The sequence below is a fragment of the Musca autumnalis genome, unplaced genomic scaffold, assembly GCF_047663935.1.
Source record: "Musca autumnalis isolate F117 unplaced genomic scaffold, ASM4766393v1 scaffold_9, whole genome shotgun sequence".
Lineage (NCBI taxonomy): Eukaryota > Metazoa > Arthropoda > Insecta > Diptera > Muscidae > Musca > Musca autumnalis.
The window spans coordinates 630,420-651,604 of NW_027412450.1; the positions used below are offsets into that span (position 1 = coordinate 630,420).

Here is a 21,185-nt window from a genome sequence, read left to right on the forward strand (position 1 = left end):
TTGCTATAGCAAAATGATCGATAACACGTATAACAACTTTTCCTGTCCTTAACATCATCGATAACAATTTTTTGTAGAAAAAGAAATCATTGACAACTTTCTTGTACAAAAAATTATCGATAACAGTTTTTTCTATAGAAAAATTAATCGATAACAATTTGTTAAAAGTCATCGATAATAACTTTTTTTTATAGAAAACACCATTGACAAAAATGTTTCTATAAAAACAGTACTGATAACAACTTTTTTTTGAAAAAGTAATCGATAACAGGTGATCTTCGCCCTAACAGGTAAAAATTCAAAATCGATAACAACTTTTTCTCTAGACAAAGTCATCGATAACTGTATTTGCTATGGACGATAACAACTTTTTCTATAGAAAAATACATCCATAAGAAATTTTTCTATGGAAAAAGTCATCGATAAAAAATTTTTCTATAGAAAGAGTCATAGATAACAAATTTTTCTATGAAAAATATTATTGGTAACAAAATTTTTTTGCAGAGAGAATCATTGATAACAACTTTTTCCATAGAAAAACAACTATCAATAACAACTATTTATATAGAAAAGGCCATCGATAACATTTTTTTATAGAAAAATTCATCTGTAACAAAGTTTTTTATAGAATAGGTCACCGAAACAAACTTTTTCTAGGGAAAATGTAAACTAAATATAAACTACAGAAATAGTCATAGATTATAAATCTGTCTATGGAAAAATTTATCGATAAACATTTTTTCTATAGAAGAGATCATCGGTAACAACTTTTTCGGGTGAAAAAGTTATCAATAACATCTTTTTTTATAGAAAGTGTCATCGATAACAATTTTTTCTTTAGAAAAAGTCATCGATAACAGCCTTTGCTATAGAAAAGTCATCAATAAAAGTTCTTTGTATAGAAAAATTCGTCGATAAAAATTTTTCTATAGAAAAAATCATCGATGACTAAAATAGTCGTCTTGATAACAACATTTTGTATAGATAAAACAATCAATGATAACAACGTTTTCTATAGCAAAATAATCGACAAATAGATGTCTATAGAAAAAGTCACTCAATGGATATATCTCTTCCTATAGAAAAATTCACCGATAAAAAATTTCCAAATCATTGATTCTTTAACTAAGCAAAATAGGTTTGGTTATGGAGCTTTGCTAACGTTGATTGACCTCCCTGACGCATGGCTGTTATTAACATGTCAAGTACCAATAAGCATGGAACAAATTGGCCACAGTAATGGGATCGTCTGTTGTTGCTATTGCTGTTTTGATTATAAATAAAGGAACCCATTTGCTATGCATTAGTTACAGTCTAGGCTAGTACAAATAGTATAATGACCTTCTCAAGCTCCACTCCCCTCTTTTTCCCCCTAGACGTATGAGTGTTATTAATACCCATTCAAATGCATAAATAATAATCATCATTGGCCATGAGCGCCACCTCCCCGGATTACATTGCCATAAAGTATTTGCATGGTTGTGGTTATTTACTTTTTTGAGGATATAAATGATGTTCTGATATTTGATTGTGGGTCATCATTACCTACCTACACCCTGAAGTAATTTACCATAATACAATACATTTATACAATACTACTGATTGTTATTGAGTCAATTGTAACCATCAAATTGTCCTTGCTATTTGTTTTTCTGATTTGTTTGTCTGATATATGTATGAATGTATGTTAGTCCTGCAGCTAAACTCTTATGCCAAACCTGGTCATTAGTTTCTATCAAAAAGAGGAGCCATTATTAATAGTCACCTTCAGCAGCAGGCTGACACATTGGACATTTTTTGTTTTCATTCAACAGGCAAACCAACAAGTCATGTAGTCTGGTCAACTAGATGGCTAGACGACTTGAATAGTTTTAATTTATTATCATTGTCACGACCGAAACAAAGGACTTACGAATCAGAAGTTGATCAATTATAGCAATGATACAACTTCTGATTATCTTAATGATTTATGTGGTCTGTGACTTTCAGTGGCAGTTGTTGTAGACCGTTTCAAGAACAAAGTTTTAAAGAATATGTTGTCAAGGCAAATTGACGAGAGGATATCAATTTTAAAGAATATATATTTCAGAAAAGGTCTATCGATAACAAGGAAGGGTCATCGATAACAACTTTTCTGTAGAAAACGTCGTCGAAAATAAGGTTTTAGTCAGAAAAGTCGTTGACAATTGCTTTTTCCATGGAAAATATGATAGATAAACAGTTTTTCTACAGATAAAGTCATCGATAACAACTTTATAGAAAAATCCATTGAAATCGTTTTTCTATTGAAAAAGTTTTCGATAACGGCTTTTTCTATAGAAATAATAATCGATAGCAACTTTTTCTATAAAAAAGTCATAGATAACAACTTTTTCTATGGAAAAAGTCATCGATACCAACTTTTTCTATAGAAAACGTGATCGATAACACATTTTTATATGCAAGAATTATTGACCACAATTTTTTAAGAAAATATTATCGATAACAACATTTTCTATAGAAAATGTCATCGATAACAACTTTTTCTATAGAAAAAGTCATTAAGAAAAACTTTTTCTATAGAAAAAGTCATCGACAATAACTTTTTTTATAGAAAAATTCATAGACAACAACTTTTTCTGTAGAAAAAGTCATCGACAACAACTTTTTCTATAGAAAAAGTAATCGACAACAACTTTTTCTATAGAAAAAGTAATCGACAACAACTTTTTCTATAGAAAAAGTAATCGACAACAACTTTTTCTATAGAAAAAGTAATCCACAACAACTTTTTCTATAGAAAAAGTCATCGATGACATCTTTTTCTTACATTTCCGCTTGACTTTCACTTGAATTGAGGTACTTTCTTAAGTCGTGTTGCGTATACGTGCTGACAAACATCATACGCCATGAGGGAGATGGTAACCCAAATCTGACTTGAGTTAAAAAAGTAGCCCCATCCTTAACCTTTATCACTTCTACAAAGAAAGTAATAAAACATCTAATAGATTCTCTTTGAGAATATTAAATTACCCCTTGACAGATATACCTCCTACAACGAATTAAGGGGTGAATTAAGGAGATTTAACTTGTCTAGCAACACTCCAATAAAATAGAAAAAAAAATATAAAAAACTAAACTCAATAACAGAAACTTTTAAACAATTTACTGTGTTTAGCTACTGCTGGAAATCCTAACCGTCCACGCCTACTTAACAGAAACAAAAACACAGCAAACTATTAACTCAATCATAAAAGACACTTAGAGATCCACTTAACTTTTACACTGCGTCTTACTCTAATTTAACCTTTTGGTGACCCTCCTCCTCCGGTTCTCTACAACAGTGAAAGAAAACGGCCAACACTTGACACTTTTCAATGTTGTAGGCTTCTTTCTATTTCTGTCTTTATAAAGTTCGAAACAAAATTTTCCTCCTTCTGTTTGGTTGGTATTTCCTGGCCATTTCAGTTTTTCAACGCCTTGCCAGGCCTGCCTGCGTCTGCTGCTTAAAAGTGTCATTAATGGTCTGTTCCCGTACTACACATTTCTACACATTTTTACTCCGATAACCGATTTTTCCTTTATGGTATCGAAAAAAATAGTAAAAATGTGCAGTACTGGAACAGACCATAAGTTTTATAGAATCATGCTTCGCCTTTGCCTTCTCCTTGCTGTTTTATTTTACCATTCAAGCTTTTAGTTGTTTAACTTTTGGTGTCTCTGTCTTTTGTTTCCATTACAGCGGAGGACATTCATTTGGATGACCTGTATACACGCTATCGCCAACGATTGCGTAAGTCATTATTTCGCTCCGGTCTATGGATATCGCTGGTGGCATGTGTGGTTTCCATTATAATTGGTGTGATATACCAACAGGTGAGTTGAATGCATTTTGAAATGAAATGAGAAGAGAGGGTTATGGTAACAGAGGGCAGCATTTAAAATGAAGAATTGGAAAAAAATAATTTACTTTTCTACAGCAATATCATCGATAACTTCTATTGTACAGCAAATGTCATCGATAATAAATGTTTCTATAGAAACATTAATCGATAACACGTATTTTCCATAAAAATCATCGATAACAACTTTTTCTATGAAAAATCTCATTGATAACAGCGATATCTATGGAAACAGTACTTGATAATATTATCGATAATAAATTTTCCGATAGAAAAAATCATCGATAACAACTTTTTCTATGGAAAAAGTCATCGATAACAACTTTTTCTATAGAAAAAGTCATCGATAACAACTTTTTCGGTGGAAAAAGCCAACGATAACAATTATAGAAATACCATCGATAAAAATTTTCTATAGAAAACAACTTTTTCTATACAAAGTGTTCGATAACATATTTTTCTATACAAAGTGTTCGATAACATCTTTTTCTATAAAAAGTGCTCTATAATTAATTTTTCTATAAAAAAGTATTCGAAAATTCTTTTTAAAATAAAGAGACATCGATAATAAATTGTTCTACGGAAAAAGTAAAAAAAAGAAAAAAATCATCGATAATAATCGATATATTTCGCATCGATGACAACTTTTCTATGGAAAAAGTCATCAAAAACTAATTTTTCAATGAAAATGTAATCGACAACAAATTTCTTATAGAAAAAGTTATCGATAGCAGGTTTTTTTATAGAAAAAATCATCGATAAAACTTTTTTAGAAAAAAGTCATCTATAAAACCTTTTTCTACGGAAACAGTAAAAACTTTTTCTATAAAGAGTAAACGATAACATATTTCTATAACAATAGTTATCGATAACAAATCTTTTTACGGAAAAAGTAATCGATAAAAAACTTTCCAGTATTACAAATTATCGATAAAAATTTTCCTACAGGAAAAATCGTCGATAACAAATTGCTGTATAGAAACAGTAATCGGTAACACATTTTTCTTTAGAAAAAGTCATCGATAAGAAGCTTTCCTACAGAAAAAGTCATCGATAATAAATGTTTCCCATAGAACAAATTATCGATTACAAATTTGTCGATAGCAAAAAATTGTCGATAACAACTTTGTCGATGGAAAAAGTCATCAATAGCAACATTTTCAATAGAAAAGTCATCGATTACAAACTTTTCAATAAAAAACATCGATAACAACTTTCGCCAGAGAAAGTTATCAAAAACAATTTTTTCCACAGAAAAAGTCATCTATAACAACTTTTTCTATGTAAGATGGATCGATAACAATCGTTTTTATGGAAAGAAACATCGATAAAAACATTTTCTATAAAAAAAGGATAAAAAACTTTTCTATAGCGAATGTCTTCGACATCTCTGTGGCAAAAGCGATCGATAGAAACAGTCATCGATAACAAATTTAACTAAAAAAAGTAATCGAAAACAACTTTTTCTATAGGAAAAAAGAAAATAAATTTTTCGATAGACAAAATCATTGGTAACAATTTTTTCTCTAAAAAAACACTGATAACAACTTTTTCAATAGAAAAAGTAATCAAAATATAAAAAGTAATCGATAACAACTTTTTTTTAAATTTTTCGATAGAACAAATCATCGATTTCAAATTTTTCAATAGCAAAAAATCACCGATAACAACTTTTTAAGCAGAAAACGTCATCTATAACAACCTTTTCAATAGAATAACTCATTAATAACAACCTTTTCAGTAGAAAAAAATCATCGATAACAACGTTTTCCATAGAAAAACAAAATTTTTTTATAGAAAAACTTATCAACAACAATTTGTCAATAGAAAAAGTCATCAATAACAACTTTTTCTATATAAAAAGTAATCGATAACAACTGTAAGTTGTATAAAAAGTAATCGATAACACCTGTAAGTAAAATAATCGATAACAAATTGTTCAATATTATAAGTAATCGATAACATATTTTTGTATGGAAAAAGTCATAGATAAAAAACTTTTTCTCTGAAAAAGACATCAATAAAAATTTTTCCGAGGGAAAGTGATTGATAACTTTTTTATACCAAATCATCGATAACAACCCTTTCTATAGAATATATCATTTTTATGAAAAAAGTAATCGATATTACAAATTTCTATTGAAAATGTTTTCGGTTGCAAAGAAAATGATTTCGATATCAAACCTTCCCAAAGAAGAAATATATCGACGATTTTTTCCAAGGAAAATTTTGCTATTGATGACTTTTCCTATAGAAAAAGTTGTTATCGTTGACTTTTTCAATAGGAAAGTTGTTTCGAAAATTTTTTCTAGAGAAAACGTTGTTATCGATGACTTTTACTAGAGAAAAATTTGTTATCGATCAATTTATCTACATTAAACCTGAAATGTTGTTATAGATCACTTTTTCAATAGAAAAATTTGTTATCGAAGACTTCTTCTATAAAAAAAGTTGCTATCGATGACATTTTCTATAGAAAACTATATTACCGAAGACTTTTTCTATAGGAGAGAATTGTTATCGATTATTCCTATAGAAAACTATGTTATCCATGAATTTTTCTATAGAAAACGTTGTTATCGATGACATTCTATATAGAAACATGTATTATCGATGATTTTTTCAAAGAAAACCTTAGTTATCGATGACTTTTTCTATAGAAAAGATTGTTATTAATGACATTTTCTATCGAAAAATGTGCTATCGATGATTTTTCTATAGAAAATTTTGTTGTCGATGACTTTTTCCATAGAAAATCTTGTTATCGATGACTTTTTCCAAAGAAAAACTTGTTATCGATACTTTTTCTATAGAAAAAATAATTATTCATGACTCTTTGCATACAAAAATTTTAATTGTTTTCTATAGAAACATTTGTTATCGGTAATTTTTCTGTAGAAAACTTTTTATCGATTACTTCTTCAATAGAAACAGTTGTTATTGATTACTGTTATCGAATACTTTTTCATAGAAAAAGTTGTTATCGACAATGTTTTTATAGAAAGGTTGCTATCGATAAAATATTCCGTAAAAAACTCCGTTATCGATGACTTTTTTATAGTAAAAAAAAGTTGTTACTGATAAAGTTTTCCGTATAAACCTTTTTATCGATGACTTTTCTATAGAAAAATGTTTTATCGATGACTTTTTCTATATAACAATTTGTTATCGTTGACATTTTTTATAGAAAAAGATTCTATAAAAAATGTTTCTATATAAAAAGTTGTTATCGTTGGTCTTTTTCTTAGAAAAGATGGTTATCGTTCGAAAATAATAGAAAATAATGATATGACTTCTTCTACGGAATAAGTTTTTATCGATGACGTTTTCTACGAAACAATTGCTACTAACGACTTTTTTCTATTAAAGAAATTGTTATGACATTTCTGTACAACAAAATTGTTATCGACGACTTTTTCTACAAAAAAGGTTATCGATAATTTTTTCTACACAAAAATTTTTGATCGACGAATTTTTCTATAGAAAATTTTGTTATCGATGACTTTTTCTATAGACAAATTTTTTCTCGACGACTTCTTACTATTGAAAAAGTTTTTATCTGTGACTTTTTCTATAGAAAAAGTTGTTATCGGTGACCTTTTCTATAGAAAATTTGTTATCGATGTTTTTTCTATAGAAAATTTGTTATCGATGTTTTTTCTACAGAAAAACTTGTTATCGATTACTTTTTCTTTAGAAAATGTCGTTATCGATGACTTTTTCTATAGAAAAAGTTGTTATCGATGACTTTTTCTATAGAAAAAGTTGTTATCGATGACTTTTTCTATAAAAAAAGTTGTTATCGATGACTTTTTCTATAGAAAATTTGTTATCGATGACTTTTTCTATCAGAACTTTGTTATCGATAAAAATATCATCGATCAAAACTTTCTATAGAAAGGCTATAGACAACAACTTTTTCTATAGAAAAATCATCGGTAGCAAAACTGACTCTGCTTGCCCTCCCTCCTCATTCTCTCTTTTGCCACCGCCTTTACTCACTTCCTCTTTTTTTTAATAATTTCAGGAATTGTTGCACACCCTGCTGCTGGCCTTGGCAGCTCTAATATCGGCCAGCATATTAACCGCTCTGCAATTCCCAGCCGTTTTAAGTTCACCCGTCGCCGCATTGGCTTTTGCCATTGTGACCACATTCTCGTTGGGAACGATAGCCGCAATTACGGGTGAAGAATTGGCGCCATTACCGTTATTTGCTGTATTCCTGGTAAGTTTTGTAAGGATATTGGGTCTGTCTGTAATTAATCGAAAACTGTACTCAAAGAGTTTCATTGTGTATGTGTGTGTGAGACTGTTGAATACTGCATATTGGAGACACGCATTACCATTATGTCATCGGAAACGGAAGTTTGCCATCATTGGCAAATGTTGTTCCGATGCAATGCATTAAATGCACAATAAGCGAAAGTTGTTGTCCCCAAACACCAATTAAGTGTTTGTTGTAAAAAATGTTTTCATATTGTTGTGGAATATGTTGCATAGTTGGTCATCGGAAATAAAATGGCAACATTTTCTATGGGTAATAAATTTTTCTACAGAAAAAGTCATCGATATTGAATTCTTCAATAGAAAAATCATTGAGTTTTTTCTAATAAAAAGTCATCGTTAGTGAAATTTTCTAAAGCAATAGTCACCGTTAGTGAGTTTTCTGTAGAAAAAGTCATCGTTAGTGAGTTTTTCTATAGAAAAAGTCATCGTTAATGGATTTTTTCTATAGAAAAGGTCATCCTTAACGAGTTTTTCTATAGCAAAAGTCATCGTTAGTGAGTTTTTTCTATAGAAAACGTCATCGCTAGTGAGTTTTTTTGTAGAAAAAGTCATCGTTAGTGAGTTTCTCTATAGAAAAAGTCATTGGTAGTGAAATTTTCTATAGCAAAAGTCATCGTTAATGAGTTTTCCATAGAAAAAATCATCGCTAGTGAGTTTTCTATAGAAAATGTCATCGTTAACTAGTTTTTCTATAGAAAAAGTCATCGTTAGTAAGTTTTTCTATGGAAAAAGTCGTCGTTAGTGAGTTTTTCTATAGAAAAAGTCATCGGTTGTGAGTTTTTCTATGGAGAAAGTCATCGGTTGTGAGTTTTTCTATAGAAAAAGTCATCGTTAGTGAGTTTTTCTATAGAAAAAGTCATCGTTAGTGAGTTTTTCTATAGAAAAAGTCATCGTTAGTGAGTTTTTCTATAGAAAAAGTCATCGTTAGTGAGTTTTTCTATAGAAAAAGTTATCGTTAGTGAGTTTTTCTATAGAAAAAGTCATCGTTAGTGAGTTTTTCTAAACAAAAAATCATCGTTAGTGGATTACTTCTATAGAAAAGGTCATCGTTAACCAGTTTTTCTATAGAAAAAGTCATCGTTAGTGAATTTTTCTGTAGACAAAGTCATCGTTAGTGGATTACTTCTATAGAAAAGGTCATTGTTAACCAGTTTTTCTATAGAAAAAGTCATCGTTAGTGAATTTTTCTGTAGAAAAAGTCATCGGTAGTGAAACTTTCTATAGAAAAAGTCATCGTTAGTGAGTTTTCCATAGAAAAAGTCATCGCTAGTGATTTTTTCTACAGAAAAAGTAATCGTTAGTTTGTTTTCTACAAAAAAAGTAACCGATATTGAATTGTTCTATAGAAAAAGTCATCGCTAATGAGCTTTTCTATAGAAAAATTCATCGTTAGTGAGTTTTTCTATAGAAAAAGTCATCGTTAGTGAGTTTTTCTATAGAAAAAGTCATCGTTAGTGAGTTATTCTATAGAAAAAGTCATCGTTAGTGAGTTTTTCTATAGAAAAAGTCATCGTTAGTGAGTTATTCTATAGAAAAAGTCATCGTTAGTGAGTTTTTCTATAGAAAAAGTCATCGTTAGTGAGTTTTTCTATAGAAAAAGTCATCGTTAGTGAGTTTTTCTATAGAAAAAGTCATCGTTAGTGAGTTTTTCTATAGAAAAAGTCATCGTTAGTGAGTTTTTCTATAGAAAAAGTCATCGTTAGTGAGTTTTTCTATAGAAAAAGTCATCGTTAGTGAGTTTTTCTATAGAAAAAGTCATCGTTAGTGAGTTTTTCTATAGAAAAAGTCATCGTTAGTGAGTTTTTCTATAGAAAAAGTCATCGTTAGTGAGTTTTTCTATAGAAAAAGTCATCGTTAGTGAGTTTTTCTATAGAAAAAGTCATCGTTAGTGAGTTTTTCTATAGAAAAAGTCATCGTTAGTGAATTTTTCTATAGAAAAAATTATCTATAGTGAATTTCTCTATAGAAAAAGTCATCGGTAGTGAAATTTTCTATAGCAAAAGTCATCGTTAGTGAGTTTTCCATAGAGAAAGTCATCGTTAATGAGTTTTTCTAGTGAATTTTTCTATAGAAAAAGTCAGCGTTAGTGAGTTTTTCTATAGAAAAAGTCAGCGTTAGTGAGTTTTTCTATAGAAAAAGTAATCGTTAATGAGTTTTTCTCTGGAAAACGTCATCGTTAATGAGTTTTTCTATAGAAAAAGTCATCGTTAATGAGTTTTCTATAGAAAAAGTCTTCGTTAGCGAGTTGTTCTAAAGCTAAAGTCATCGTAGGTGAGTTTTTCTATAGAAAAAATCTTCGTTAGTGTGTTACTGAGTTTTTCTATAGAAAAAGTCAGCGTTAGTGAGTTTTTCTACAGAAAAAGTCATCGTTAGTGAGTTTTTCTATAGAAAAAGTAGTCGTTAGTGAGTTTTTCTATAAGAAATGTCATCGTTAGTGAGTTTTTCTATAAAAAAAGTCATCGTTAGTGAGTTTTTCTATAAAAAAAGACATCCCTAGTGAGTTTTTCTATAGAAAAAGTCATCGTTAGTGAGTTTTCGTATAGAAAAAGTCATTGTTAATGAGTTTTTCTATGGAAAAAGTCATCGTTCAAGAGTTATTCTAAAGAAAATGTCATCGTTAGTGGATTACTTCTATAGAAAAGGTCATCGTTAACCAGTTTTTCTATAGAAAAAGTCATCGTTAGTGAATTTTTCTGTAGACAAAGTCATCGGTAGTTAAACTTTCTATAGAAAAAGTCATCGTTAGTGAGTTTTCCATAGAAAAAGTCATCGTTAGTGGGTTTTCCATAGAAAAAGTCATCGTTAGTGAGTTTTCCATAGAAAAAGTCATCGATAGAAAAAGTCATCCATAGAAAAAGTCATCGTTAGTGTGTTTTCTATAAAAAAGTCACCGATATTGAATTTTTCTATAGAAAAAGTCATCGCTAATGAGCTTTTCTATAGAAAAATTCATCGTTAGTGAGTTTTTCTATAGAAAAAGTCATCGTTAGTGAGTTTTTCTATAGAAAAAGTCATCGTTAGTGAGTTTTTCTATAGAAAAAGTCATCGTTAGTGAGTTTTTCTATAGAAAAAGTCATCGTTAGTGAGTTTTTCTATAGAAAAAGTCATCGTTAGTGAGTTTTTCTATAGAAAAAGTCATCGTTAGTGAATTTTTTTATAGAAAAAGTCATCGTTAGTGAATTTTTTTATAGAAAAAATCATCTATAGTGAATTTCTCTATAGAAAAAGTCATCGGTAGTGAAATTTTCTATAGCAAAAGTCATCGTTAGTCAGTTTTCCCATAGAGAAAGTCATCGTTAATGAGTTTTTCTATAGAAAACGTCATCGTTAATGAGTTTTCTATAGAAAAATTCTTCGTTAGTGAGTTGTTCTAAAGCAAAAGTCATGGTTGGTGAGTTTTTCTATAGAAAAAATCTTCGTTAGTGAGTCAGTAACGCTGACTTTTGCTATAGAAAAAGTAGTGAGTTTTTCTATAGAAAAAGTAGTGAGTTTTTCTATAGAAAAAGTAGTCGTTAGTGAGTTTTTCTATAAGAAATGTCATCGTTAGTGAGTTTTTCTATAAAAAAAGACATCCCTAGTGAGTTTTTCTATAGAAAAAGTCATCGTTAGTGAGTTTTCGTATAGAAAAAGTCATTGGTAATGAGTTTTTCTATGGAAAAAGTCATCGTTCAAGAGTTATTCTAAAGAAAATGTCATCGTTAGTGGATTACTTCTATAGAAAAGGTCATCGTTAACCAGTTTTTCTATAGAAAAAGTCATCGTTAGTGAATTTTTCTGTAGACAAAGTCATCGGTAGTGAAACTTTCTATAGAAAAAGTCATCGTTAGTGAGTTTTCCATAGAAAATGTCATCGTTAGTGGGTTTTCCATAGAAAAAGTCATCGTTAGTGAGTTTTCCATAGAAAAAGTCATCCATAGAAAAAGTCATCGTTAGTGTGTTTTCTATAAAAAAGTCACCGATATTGAATTTTTCTATAGAAAAAGTCATTGCTAATGAGCTTTTCTATAGAAAAATTCATCGTTAGTGAGTTTTTCTATAAAAAAAGTCATAGTTAGTGAGTTTTTCTATAAAAAAAGTCATCCCTAGTGAGTTTTTCTATAGAAAAAGTCATCGTTAGTGAGTTTTACTATAGAAAAATTCATCGTTAGTTAGTTTTTCTATGGAAAAAGTCATCGTTAGTGTGTTTTGTCTATAGAAAAAGTAATCGTTAGTGAGTTTTTCTATAGAAAAAGTAATCGTTAGTGAGTTTTTCTATAGAAAAAGTAATCGTTAGTGAGTTTTTCTATAGAAAAAGTAGTCGTTAATGAGTTTTTCTATAAGAAAAGTCATCGTTAGAGAATTTTCTATAAAAACGTCATCGTTAGTGAGTTTTCGTATAAAAAGTCATAGCTAGTGAGTTTTTCTATAGAAAAATTCCTAGTTAGTGAGTTTTTCTATAAAAACAGTCATCGCTAGTGATTTTTTCTATAGAAAAAGTCATCGCTAGTGAGAAATTCATCGTTAGTGAGTTTTTCTATAGAAAAAGTCATCGTTAGTGAGTTTTTCTATAGATAAAGTCATCGTTAGTGAGTTTTTATATAGAATAAGTCATCGCTGGTGAGTTTTTCTATAGAAAAAGTCATCGTTGGTGAGTTTTTCTATAGAAAAAGTCATCGTTTGTGTGCATTTCTATAGAAAAAGTCATCGTTAGTGAGTTTTTCTACAGAAAAAGTCATCTTTTGTGAGTTTTTCTACAGAAAAAGTCATCTTTTGTGAGTTTTTCTATAAAAACAGTCATCGTTAGTGAGTTTTTCTACAGAAAAAGTCATAGTTAGTAAGTTTTTCTACAGAAAAAGTCGTCGGTAGTGAGTTTTTCTATAGAAAAATCATCGTTAGTGACTTTTTTCTATAGGAAAAATCATCGTAAGTTTGTTTTTCTATAGAAAAAGTCATCGTTAGTGATTTTTTCTTTAGAAAATGTCATAAATATTAAATTTTTCTAAAAAAATCATCGATATTGTCTTTTTTCTATAGAAAAAGTCATCGATATTGAATTCTTATATAGACACGGTCATCGATAACAACTTCTGTATATATGCATTACAAAAATGCATGCCAACCTAACAAGTCCCCAATGTCTCATAACATTCAACAGCTCAAACACTCAAAATTACAACAATGCAATAAAGTAATAACAGCAATAACATCTCATAGCATTTCCATATTAATTATGTTTCTGTATTTGTTGTTCTAATTCTTTTTTTCTTTTCTCATTTGCCTCCAGGGTATTCATACAATGCTGCCAATATCGTGGCCGGTGTCTGTGGTCTTGGCCCTATTTATGACGGCCATACATGTTGTCTATCGGCTGTGCATTGCACCGGACTATTCGCCTAATTTGCCTGTGGTAAGTAGCTGCCCGTCCACGCCCATCCATTCAAAAAGGATGCCAATGAATTTTAACACCAAAAACCAGCAACAACAACAACAACATCACTTTCAACAACAACGACTACACTTTACTATGATTTTTGTGAAAATGAAATTATAATTGGATCGGGGTTTTGTATAAAAGAGACAAAAAAGTCAAGTGATGAATGACAATGAGGGAGAGAGGGGGGCGAAGGAAGAGGGATGTGTGTTTAGAGGGATTTTTACAAAGCTAATTAGAAAAATATGTAGCCTCGCATAGTTTAAATCGGCTTTATTTCGTTTGCACAAAATGCAACAGGCCGGAAGCAAGGACGACACTTTATCAACTGAATGTCAATTTGAATGGTGTTGTTTTTGTGGCTAAAACCATTTTGTTGTGTTCAAAAACCAAGTCATTAAAAATCATAAATTTTTCAACAACCTGAAATGTCATTGAAAAGCAGGCAGCATATGTTTGTTGTAGTTGTTTTTGTCCTGCACTCAAAGGATATGCATACATACATACAAAAAACTATTAAACATGATTGTAATTCACAACACATTTGCAAAATGCCTTTACTATGTCCTTGATGCCGGAAACAAAATCAACATCCCCTGAACACTGTGGTGTATGGACGCCTGCCATATGGACTCCTGCCTGGCAATTGGAATTGTCTTTAGTTTATCTCCTCAAGTCATCTGACGTTTGTTGCAAAACTTAAGTGTGCAACAAAATGTCTGGTTATACATTTATGTTCTGTTTCTTTTTCTCCACACGAATTGTGTGGCAGAGACGGAGAGGGTTATCGGTGGGAGGTGTAAAACAATTCCATGTAGTTTAACTCGTGTGGGATTTTAGTGACTATTCCAAGTGCAAACAAGGTAAAGGCCAAGGTAACGAGAAATATGCATGAATTACACATGAACTATCAATGTGAAGGTAAATGTGAAACCTATCGCAGAAAAATAAATAATTACATAATAAAACGTTTAAAACAAATAGAGGTTTTAGGGATTTATTATAATAAGTTTTTTTTGATGGAAATGTTCAGGAAATAATAATTTTTCTACGGGAAAAATTAGCGATTAAAAGTTTTTCAATCGAAAATGCATCATAACATATTTTCGATAGAAAGACTCATCGATAACAAGTGTTTCTTAACAAAATCCACCAAACTCTTTTGTCTATTTTCGATAAATACTTTTTCTGTAGAAAAAGTCATCGATAACATTCTTTTATGTGGAAATAGTAATCGATAACTACTTTTTCTGTAGAAAAAGTAATCGATAACAAATTTTTCTGTAGAAAAAGTCAACGCCAACAATTTTTTTCTATTGATATATTCATGATAACTGCTCTTTCCATAGAAAAACTTATGGATAACTTTCGTTCTATAGAAAAACTTATAGATGACTACTTTTTTATAGAAAAGGTCAGCGACAACAACTTTTTGTAGAAAAAGTCATCCATAACTATTTTTCTGTAGAAAAAGTCATCGACAACAATTTTTTTCTGAAGAAAAAGTCATCGATACCAACTTTTTCTTTAGATAAGTGATCGACAAAAACTTTTTCTATGGAAAAAGTCATCGATACATTTTTTTAAGTTATCGATAACAACGTTTTCTATAGGAGAAGATGTCTGTAACGAATTTTCTATAGGATAAGTCATATATAACTATAGGAAAAGTCATCGATAACAACTTTTCTATAGAAAGACTCATCGATAACTACTTTTTATATAGAAAATGTTATCGATAACATTTTTGTGTAGCAAAAGTCATCGATAACTACTTTTTCTGTGGCAAAAGTCATCGATAGCAATTTTTTCTATGGACAAAGTCATCGACAACACTCTTCAATAGGAAAATTCACCGATCAAAACGTTTTCCATAAAAAACTCATCGATAACTTTATACCTTATATCTTTTCGTATGAATAAAATTCTTGTCGATGACATTTTCTATAGAACAAATTGTTATCGATGACTTTTTTATAGAAAAAGTTGTTATCTTTCTATAGGACAAATTGTCATCAATGAGTTTTTCTAAAGAAAAATTGTTATCGATGACTTTTTATATAGAAAAAAAGTTATCAATAAGTTTTTCTATAGAAAAAGTTATTATCAATAAGTATTTCTATAGAAAGAGTTGCTATCGATGTCATTGCCTATAGAAAAAAAGTTGTTATTCATGACTTATCCTATAGAAAGTATTGTTATCGATAACTTTTTATAAAGAAAAATGTTATTTTCTACAGACAAATTTTTATCGTTTTCTATATAAAAAGTATTTACCGAAAAGTTCATCGATAACTACATTTTATATATAAAATTTTTTGTAGAAAAAACCATCGATAACTACTTTTTCTGTAGAAAAGGTCATCGATAACTACTTTTTCTGTAGAAAAAGTCATCGATAGCAATTTTTTCTATAGAAAAAGTTGTTATCTTTCTATAGAAAAAGTTGTCATCAATGAGTTTTTCTACAGAAAAAATGTTATCGATGACTTTTTCTATAGAAAATAAAGTTATCGATAAGTTTTTCTATAGAAAAGGTTATTATCGATAAGTATTTCTATAGAAAATGTTGTTATCGATGTCTTTTCCTATAGAACAATTTTGTTATTCCTATAGAAAGTGTTGTTATCGATAAATTTTTATAAAGAAAAATGTTATTTTCTACAGAAAAATTTTTATCGATGACTTTTTCTATAGAAAAAGTAGTTATCAACAAGTTTTTTTAGGAAAAGCTGTTATCGGTTACTTTTTATAAAAAAATGTTATCGATGACATTTTATATAGGAAAAGTAGTTATCGATGCGTTTTTTCTATAGAAAAAAGTAGTTAGCGATGTGTTTTTTTATCGAACAAGTTGTTTTCAATGGGTCTTTCTATAAAAAAAGTGTTAACGATATGTCTTTCTATAAGAAATATGTTATTGACGACTTTTCCTATAGAAAAAGTTGTTATATATGACTTACCCTACAGAAAATTTTTTATAAATAACTTCTCATATAGTAAAATTTTTATCGATAACTTTTTAAAAAAAAAATTTTATCGATTACTTTTTTTATAGACTAATTTGTTATCATTTAATTAATAAAAAAGTTGTTATCGATTACTTGTGCTATAGAAATAGTTGTTAACGATAAGTTTTTTATAGAATAAGTTGTTATCGATTACTTTTGCCATAGAAAAAGTTTTTGTCTATCACTTATCTAACGGCAAAAAGTTGTTATCGATGACGTTTTTTATGGAAAAAGTTGTTATCGATGACTTCTTCTACCGAAAAAATTGTTAACGTTGACTTTTTCTATAGAAAAAGTAGTAAACGTTGAGTTTTTCTATAGGATATCGATGAGTCTATCAATAGAAATAGTGGTTGATGTTGACTTTTCCTACAGAAACAATTGTTATCGATGACTTACTCTAGATTTTTTCATAGAACAATTTGTTATCGATGACTTTTTCCATAGAAAAATTTTTTGTCGATCACTTATCTAACGAAAAAAAAGTTGTTATCGATGACGTTTTCTATGGAAATGTTGTTATCGATGGCCTTTTCTACAGAAATAATTGTTATCGGTGACTTATTCTAGATTTGTTTTATAGAACAAAATCTTTTGTGGTTGCTGGACGGTCGGATAGTTATCGATAATTGCAAAAAATCGACATTCTATAACAACTTTTTTATAGAAAAAGTAATCGGCAATAGTTTTTGGACAGAAAACGTTTTCGATAGCAATTTTTTGTACAAAAGAGTAGTTTAATTCATCGATTACAAATTTTTCCCATGGAAAAAATCTTCGATAACAATTTTTTATTTCGAAAACGCATCGATAACATCATTTTCTAAAAAGTCAGCAATAAAAAATCTATCGAAAAGTTATCGATTAAAACTTTTTCCATGAAAAAAATCATCCACAACAACTTTTTCTATGAAGACGTCATTGATGAGGATTCTATAGAAAAGGTCATCTATAACAACTTTTACTGTAGGAAAGATTATCAATAAAATTCTTTTCTATAGAAAAAGTCAACGAAAACAGCTTAATTCAGTCTTCGATAACACCTTTTCCTATGGGAAAAGCTACGAAAAAATTGCGATAACTTCTTTTTCTATAGAAAAGTGATCGACAGCAACCTTTATCTAGAAAAAAATAATAGACAAAAACGTTTTTTTTTTCAGAAGAATGTATCGATAACAACCTATCTTATGAAAACAGTCATCGATAAAAACTACCAAAATTGTCTATCGGAAACTAGATCGATAACAAATTTTTTGTGGTAAATGTAATTTTTCTATGAAGAAAATTCGACAATACCTTTTTCTATGCAAAACCGTTATCGATAACAACTTTCTTTATGGAAAAAAGTCATTGTTAGAAACTTTTTCTATGGGAAAAGACATCGAATAAAATTTTTCTTGTGGAAAATTCATTGGTAGCAAATTTTTTTTAAAGAAATAGTCACCGATACCAATTTGTTCTAATGGCAAGTAATTGATAACAAAGACTCCTATAAAAAGGTCATCGTTAAGAACTTTTTTCTTTGGAAAAAGTCATCGATAATAACGTTTTCTATGGAAAAAGCCATCGATAACAAATTGTTCTATAGAAAAATTCATCGATAATAACTTTTTCGATAGAAATGTCTTCGATAATGGCTTTTTAACGAATAAGTTATCGATTATAATTTTTGACATAAGAAATGTCACGAAGAACAACTTTTTTATGAAAACGAAAAACAATATTTCCATAGAATAAGTCGTCGATAACGACATTTTCTAAGAAATGGTTATCGATAAAAAATTATAAAAAAAAATATTAGATAATCGCTATTTCTAAAAAAATATAAATAGATAACAACTTTTTCTAGGGAAGAAGTAATCGATAAAAACTTTTTCTAAAGAAAATGTCGCCGATAACAACTTTTTCTACAAAAAAATGTAATCGATAACAAATATTTCTATTGTAAAAATTATCGATAACTATTTCTATTGCAAAAATTATCGATAACAACTATTTCTATAGAAAAAGACATCGATAACTATAGAAAAATTCATTGATAACTACGTTATCATTAAAAAAGTCATAGATTAAAACTTTTTCATTAAAAAATTTATCGACGTTTATTTTTTCTACGGAATCGATAAAAACTATTTTTATACAAAAAATCAACAACAATAATTAAAAATACTTTAAATCTCTTTTTAATCCTAGTTACCACAAAATGTTAACTTTAATAATGTTGTTGTTGTTTGGTTTATTGTTGTTCTTCTGCATAACAATTCCCACTAAACCGAAAATATTTCATTTAATTGTGTTCATACTTTGTTGTTTGTGTTTATTATTTTTTTGCAGTTATTTGGTGAAATTGTAATGCTGGCCAGTGCATCCGTTTCCGGTCTCTACTATCGCATTATGTCAGATGCTGCCCACACACGCACCGTGGATGGCACACGGACGGGCATCGAACAACGTGTCAAACTGGAATGTGAACGTGAACAGCAGGAACAGCTGTTGCTAAGCGTAATACCAGCTTATATTGCCGCAGAGGTTAGTATTTTTGGTTTTTTTTGGCGATACCATAACAAAAACAACAAAACTACACAATGACCAATATTTTGTTGATAAATTTAAACAATTGCAACAATAACACAGAAAAAAATATTTTGTGGATTTCGTTTTTAGGTTAAACGCAGTATTATGCTGAAAATGGCTGATGCCTGTCAGAGGGCTGGTGGTCAAAGCAATTCATCGGCCACCCGTTTCCATGAGCTGCATGTTCAACGCCACAATAATGTTTCGATTTTATATGCGGATATTGTCAATTTCACACCATTATCGGAACAATTGACTGCCAGTGATTTGGTGAAGACTTTGAATGATCTGTTCGGACGTTTCGATCAAATTGCACAGGTAAGTGATAAGATGGGAAAATCTTTAAGTTTTTCTATGGCATAATTGTTATCGATGACTTTTTGTATAGGAAAAATGTAATCGAGGCATTTTTTTCTGTATGAAAAATTATTATCGTTAACATTTTCTATAGAAAATATTGTTATCGATGGCCTTTTCCATATAAAAGTTTTTTTCTATGTCGTTTTTTAATAGAAAAACTTGTTATCGATTATATTTTCTGTATAAAAGTAATTAGTTTTTCTGTAGAAAAATTTGTTATTGATAACTTTCTCTGTATAAAACTTGTTATCGATGAAATTTTCATTAGAAAAATGTGTTATCGATTTTTTCTTCTATAGAAAAGTTGTTATCGATTACCTTTTCTACAGAAAAAGTTGTTATCGACGTTTTTGTAAAAAATTGTTATTGATAATTTTACTGTATAAAACATGTTATCGATGACATTTTCATTAGAAAGAGTTGTTGTCAATTTCTTTTTCGTTAGAAAAAATGTTAGAAAATGTTATTTTCGTTAACTTTTTTAAAACAAGAAATTGTTATCGATTTTCCATTACCTTTTCTACAGAAAAAGTTGTTATCAATGACTTTATCTGCAGGAAGAAATGCTAACGATTACTATATCTTTAGAAAAAGTGGTTATCGATAAAAAAATTATTGTCGATTATTTCTCTGTATAAAAATTTCTTATCGACAACTTTTTCAGTATAAAAAGTTGTTATCGATCACTTTATCTACAGAAGAAATTGTTATCGATGACTTTTTCTACAGAAACATTTATTATTGAAGATTTTTTTTAGCAAAATATGCCATCGATGACGTCTTTATAGAAAAAATTATTATCGATGACTTTTTATATATAGAAAAAGTTGTTATCAATTACTTATCGTTTACTTTTTTTAGAAAAAGTTGTTATTGATGACTTTTTGTATAGAAAATATTTTTATCGATAACTTTATAATTTAATAATTTTCTTTATCGCTTGTTATCGATTACTTTTTCTACACCAAAAGTTGTTATCCGTGACTTTTTCTACAGCAAAAGTTATTGTCAATGACTTTTTCTATAGCAAATTTTATTGCCCGATGACTTTTTCCATAGAAAAAGTTGTTATCGATGGCTTTTTCTACAAAACAACATCTTATCGCTGACTATTTTTATGGAAAAATTTGTTATCGATGTTTTTTCTGAAGAATAAGTTGTTTTCGATGATTGTTTTTTTTTAAAATAGAAACATTTGTTATCGATTAACTTTGTTGTTATCGGTTAACTTTTCTACAGAAAATGTTGTTATCGTTGATTATTTTCATAGAAAAAGTTGTTATCGATGACTCCTTCCAAAGAAAAAGTTGTTATCGATGATTTTTCCTAGAGAAAAAGTTGTTATCGATGACTTTTTCCGCAGAAAATATTTAATCGATGATTTTTCCAGAAAAACATTTATGATCGATTACATTTTCTGTATAAAAAAATTGTTATCGATCACTTTTTCTGTAGAACAATTTTTATCGATGGTTTTTAATATATAATAAGTTATTATCGATTACCTTTTTTACAAAAAGGTTCTTATAGATGATTTTATTATAGAAACAGTTGTTATCGATGACTTTTTCCATAGCAAAAGTTGTTATCACAGACAATTTCGAAAGAAAAAGTTGTCATCGATTTATATTTCTAGAAAAAAGTTGTTATCGATAATTTTTG

General features: G+C 29.2%; 1 protein-coding gene across 9 annotated transcripts in view; it reads left to right on the plus strand.

The window, feature by feature from the left end:
• The window catches only part of LOC141388256 (adenylate cyclase type 2-like), a 517,012-nt gene that overhangs the window by 452,549 nt on the left and 43,278 nt on the right, over positions 1-21,185 (plus strand). For 8 of the 9 annotated variants that reach the window (XM_073958279.1, XM_073958284.1, XM_073958282.1 and 5 more), the window contains exons 4-8: positions 3,722-3,855; positions 7,909-8,106; positions 13,432-13,554; positions 18,924-19,118; positions 19,254-19,481. In XM_073958279.1, the coding sequence (XP_073814380.1) occupies positions 3,722-3,855; positions 7,909-8,106; positions 13,432-13,554; positions 18,924-19,118; positions 19,254-19,481 (878 nt within the window). The remainder of the gene's footprint in view (positions 1-3,721; positions 3,856-7,908; positions 8,107-13,431; positions 13,555-18,923; positions 19,119-19,253; positions 19,482-21,185) is intronic. The other variant, XM_073958288.1, reaches the window with a different exon arrangement.